Below are 5,293 nucleotides of genomic sequence, written 5' to 3'. Positions count from 1 at the left end.
GCACAGTGTGTTTGTGTGTTTAACAGCCGCCGCAGGAGCCATTTTTATCTCACAACTCATCTTCTCACGTGGCCACTCAAGAGTGGAGAACTCCCCCCCCCCCCGCCCCCACCAAAAAAAAAAAGCAGCATTGAAAGCGAACCCCCTTTGCAAACATCATTAGAATAAAATCAGAGATGGCGGCTAATCTCTTCCTCTCTGGAAGCTTTCGGGATTAAATGAAGACACTCTCACGTGATAGGATTAGCGAGGGCCACTTTTTGTACCTGTGAAATGTGACCCCGCCCTGTGAAATGGACACCTCCAGCTGCAGGGCAGGTGGCGGAGATTGGGGGGTGGGGGGCTCGTGTCAAGGGAGGAAGAGTGGGGGGGGGGGGACCACTCACTCTGGAGTGAGACTGGGAGACACTCTATTAGGTACACTGACTTCTATGGACAATTTGATAGATGTTGCTGCTTTTTCTACATACATGTATATATAGCATAGTATCCTCATTTTTTTTCTATTAAATAATAATTCTTTGATTTCGATTTGTAATAATAGTAGATGAAACTACATAAACTAGCCTAAAATTGTCATTATTAAAAGACCTACGAAAATAGATCAAATCAATAGATGAATCATATATTTGACATTTTTATAAATGAAGACACAGAATGCTTTCAAGAAAAACAGAAACAAAAACTACAAATAATATTAAAAACACCAATAAAAACACGTTTAATGATATAGTATAATTTTTTCTAGTCTCATGAAAATGATTTAAAAGTAATACATCCAATATTTTGAATTAGAAATTATTTTACAAATATATGTCATAAAGAAAAATGCTTATAACCATCAATTGTATTCATGTCCAATTTTCTGAGGCTTAACTTGTGAAAAATATTCTTTAAAAAAAAAAACAAATCAAGTACAATACAAAATGTGGCATGAGCCAAAATAAAACAACATTAATATTAATCATCTTTGACATTCGAACAAAACATTTTTATTTTTAGGTGACCTTGCACTTATCCAAGCTTCTATTAAGGTTTCATGGGGTCAAATGGCGCCAATTGAGCTCTACGCTTACGATGCGTGTGTGTGTGCGTGCGTGTGTATAATGTGTATATATATGTGTGTGTGTGTGTCATCCATCACACCTGCCAATCAGCAGAGAAAGTGCTGGCCTGCCCCCCTCATCCATCCATCAAGCTTGTTGGACTCACAAGAACAGCCGAACGGGTTCTGGGCCACTTTGAGTCCACTCTGCCGGCTGGTCTGGCTTACTTTCCGTGTGTGCGCGTGCGCGCGTGTGCGTGTGTGTCCGGGCCACGCAGGTAAAGTGGAGAATTGGCTTCAGGTGCTTTGGAGAAGATGTTATCGCCTGTTAACAGAGGAATGACACCATAATGGAGCAGCAGGGGTGCAATTAACTACACCCCCCTCCCTTTGCCCCCCCCCCCCCCCCCCCGCCCCCTCCTCCTTTCCAGCCCTCAGTGACAAATTAAGATGAATGGCAAAGATATATGAGGTGAGCGACCTGGAGTGCACCACCTTTTACACGTGCTTGGAAGGCATAAATGACAACATTGGGCCCTAAATCAGCAACAATCGCAGCCTTGTTGATGTTGGCGAGTGCACTCGATGAAAAACGAAAAAATGAAATGCGAATTTCCAAAAATTGCCTTGTATAAATATATGAATTAAAGCAAAAAAAAAATAAAAAATAAAAAAGGACAAAAAGCAAGAAATAAAGAAATGAAAAGAAAAATCTTGTCAAGTACCACAATCCTTTCAGGTGACAATTGTGGCTAAAAAATCATTTAAATTTCAAAAGTACAAAACTACCATCATCATTAATAATACGATCAACGTTGTGAGGATAATTTGTTTTTAAAAAAAGGACCAAAAAAATTGGGCATCATTTTCACGTGTTCCATTTTTAAATGTTTTTTTTTTAATGAATAAAAGAGACAAATGTGCTACTAACATGACAAAAATGTAAAAAAAGAAAAAATTAAAAATTAAAAATTAAAAGCAAGAAAAATCTTCCACATTTTGTTCTTGTTTTTCCTTTTCCGTTTCCCATGATGCGAGCTGACACCCGATAAGCACTTCCACTACTACATGTCGGCTTCTGTCAGAAGTCGCACCCCCCCCCCTCCCCCAGACCCCGACCCCCCCACCCCACCCCCCCACCCCGATGTTTATGAATGGCTTAGAGAAGCCGGCCATAAAGCTGTCAATCGTCTTTTCCACTGGAGCTGGCTGGACGCAGCCAAGGCCTGCGGGGCTCCTCCAGTGCCGCTCCATCCATCCATCCATCCATCCATCCATCCATCCATCAAGCGGCTACAAATGAGCGCATGCAACTCAATCCTGAAAGCGCATTTGGCACAGGAAGCGGCCATTTGACCCCTCTTAACCGCCGCTTCTCGAACCGGACTCCGAGGACCCTTCGGGGTCCGTGAGCAAAAATTCCTGTGTTGTATCATATAAAGAAATGCAGTAGTAGTTTGCTTCGGGGAGGCTATCTTGCCTCTCTGAGGCCCCCCAAAAGTTTGCAAGACGCCGGAGACAAAATGGCGTTTGCCCCTCAACAATGGCGGCGCCCCGCAGGGGGCGTGGAGACACGGCGTCTGACAGCTTGAGGGGTCGCAGCTCGGCTTCAGGTCCCGCTACACAATTAGTCAGACGCGGCCGACCCCTGGCCCCCCGGGGGCCCCCCCACCCCCTATTTAAAAGGCAAATGATTCTGCATTGGTTGTTGAGGCTGACAAGTGCATGCCCGAGCAACAGGTGGCGCTAGAGGCAAAGTGGAGCCCCATTTAACAACCAATCAGAAGCAAAAAAAAATTGGGGGAAAGACGCACTGAGCACAATTTGAGATGAATCACAGCATCACTTGCAAGTCAAGGCACTCATATCTCAAGGCACCACTCTTGTAAGTATAGCATGTTTCTTCTTTTTCCTGTTTCCATTTCCACATTCACGACATTTTTTCCCCCCACAATCTAGCGCAAATTCAGCGACACAAAATTAGATTAAAAAAAATTCTGCGAGACCGTAAAAAGTGAACCGCGCCACGGCGAGTGACGACTGGCGCCCTCTAGTGGCCCGGCATGCATATTGCGCATTTTCACAGCCCCTGGTGATGCGGGCCGGTTTTGACAAGCGTTGCGCCTCTCAAAACATCTCCGATATGTCAGATGTGTTCTTGCGTCCGCGTCGGCGACTAATCGCGCAAGGAAAAAAACGGGAGCGACGACGCTCCAAAAGTTTACACGCGGCCCCTATTCTTGCGGTCAGGATCGGCGGCGTCGTGTTACCGCGCTCCATTCATCACCCTTGACACGGGGGCGCTCAGGCACTTACGAGTCAGCCCTCGTCCCCGCGCCGCTGCCGGTGGGGGCATCGGAGGCGGCAAGAATGCGGCGGCAGGAAGCGCGGCGGCCCTGATGACAATGGAGGGGCCGAGGCCGGGCCCGAGTGTCGCCCCGGGGTGAGGCGACCGCACCCCCCCCCCGCGGCCCCACCCCCGCTACCAGTCGGCTCCGGCCGCTCGTACGCTAAGTGCGCGTCGTCGGTGGGAAGCCCCCGCGCGGCATCCGTCCCCCGGCGCCCCGGCTCGCCTCTTCCGCCCGTCGTTGACACTCGGCGGCGAGGTGATGAGGCGACGCGCGGGGTGAAGACAGCTTTATCTGTGCCCTTCCTTCCTTGGCAAACCCCCCCCCCCCCCCCCCCAAAAAAAAAAAAGCGCAACCTGACTTTCAAGTGATCAGACTGAGTTTTTCGAGATACAAGCCGTCGTTTGGCCAGTTTTTCGCTTTGACTTGCGAGCTAAAACTTGAGATTGGCACGCAGAGAAGTCAACTCTCCAGGTCGTCGACAATTTGTCAAAAAAAAAAACAACAACAACAAAACCGACAGAGACTTCAAGAGGTTGAATGCAGCTCCCAGTTGAAGATCGCCGTCACACACGGTAAAAAAAAAAAAAAAAAAAAAATGTTGCGTGAGCTCAAAATTTCAAGGCAATCAACTTCAGTCACATTTTCAGTTGGGCGATTCAACTAAAGGTTTTAGGTTTTGCTGTTGCGAAAATTGGCTTTCCTGCATTTCACAGCAAAGAAATGACTTCACAGAGCCGCTGTCCCTTTTATGGAGTGCCAACTAAAATATCAAATTAAAAACAACGGGCTCGCTTTGTTGCGCTCAAATTAACATCGTTGCCATGCCTGTCCGTTTTTACAACTTAAATGGATGTTTTGGGACAAAAAAAAAAATACAAGTTGCGTTTTTTGACGGCGCATGGTGTATTCAACCAAAGGACATAACTTGGGAACGTCCACTAGCGGAACGCTAACAAACACCGGAGCTGGGTGAATGAAATTGACGTCATTGTAAATCTTTCAACAGCTTTTACTCAAACGCAAGCCGTAGCAACGCATGCAGACGGCGCATGCAACAATACTCTCGAGCATATATTCTTTATCCTCTGTGTAGAATGACTTACACTGCAGCTTAGTTGCGAGTTATATGAAATAAAAAATCAATGATAAAAAAAAACGAACACTATGTTGTAATAAGAAAAAGATCCTATTGACGGTGTATAACAAAATAAATATAATACATTAAAAATATAATTGAAACAATCTTTTTTGGAAGTCACAATAGAAAGAATTGAATTGACTTTTAAAGTTAAGAGAAATGAAGACGACTTTTTGGGGGTTTATTGTGGCCCTTTGTCACGGTCTAAATCATTCCCGAATCCCAGAACAACAAGTTGCTGTGAAGCGGCGCGGCCGCGCAGGATTGCCAGCAACTCAAGTCACTTAAGCGAGTGTCAAGTGATCCAGTTTCAGCCGTGATGGACTGCGAGGAGACGGACATCACTCAGGGCTCCCCCAGGGAGGAAATTCCTGCGCGACTTAGCTCAGTTTCTTTCTTTCTTTCTTTTTTGGGTCTCCTTCTTCTCCCGCTGATGACTTGCCAAGCATTAAGAGGGGTTTCCTTTTAGTCCTAATAGTCGTAAAAGTTCAAGAATTTTCAACAAAAAAAAAAATTTCCATGGAGAAGTAAAGTTTTTCATTTGATGTGAAGGTATATATGATGCAATTCTAGTCGGGATTTCAACATTATTTAAATAGAGAACAAGGGCGGGGGAAAAAAAAAGAAAAAATTGCGGGCATTTTTCCCCATTTAAAAAAAAAGACAGTTCCCTTAACAATATATAATTGAAATTTAAATGAGGTAAAATGACAAGAAAAGCTCAATTCAAACTTTTACGAGTCGAAATGTAACGCGAAA

At 45.1% G+C, this 5,293-nt stretch overlaps 1 protein-coding gene across 1 annotated transcript in view; it reads right to left on the bottom strand.

The window, feature by feature from the left end:
• Positions 1-966: 966 nt before the first annotated feature.
• Positions 967-5,293, bottom strand: part of dock1 (dedicator of cytokinesis 1) — an 87,621-nt gene continuing 83,294 nt past the window's right edge. Inside the window, exon 53 of the mRNA XM_086016480.1 lies at positions 967-1,370. Within this exon, the coding sequence (XP_085872606.1) occupies positions 1,364-1,370 (7 nt within the window). The 3' untranslated portion in view covers positions 967-1,363. The remainder of the gene's footprint in view (positions 1,371-5,293) is intronic.

The sequence above is a fragment of the Filicampus tigris genome, chromosome 19 (assembly GCF_054856515.1).
Source record: "Filicampus tigris isolate MCC_2025a chromosome 19, RoL_Ftig_1.0, whole genome shotgun sequence".
NCBI classification, from domain to species: domain Eukaryota; kingdom Metazoa; phylum Chordata; class Actinopteri; order Syngnathiformes; family Syngnathidae; genus Filicampus; species Filicampus tigris.
Note: the sequence above shows the minus strand (reverse complement) of the source record. Positions and strands in the feature narration are given on the sequence as shown.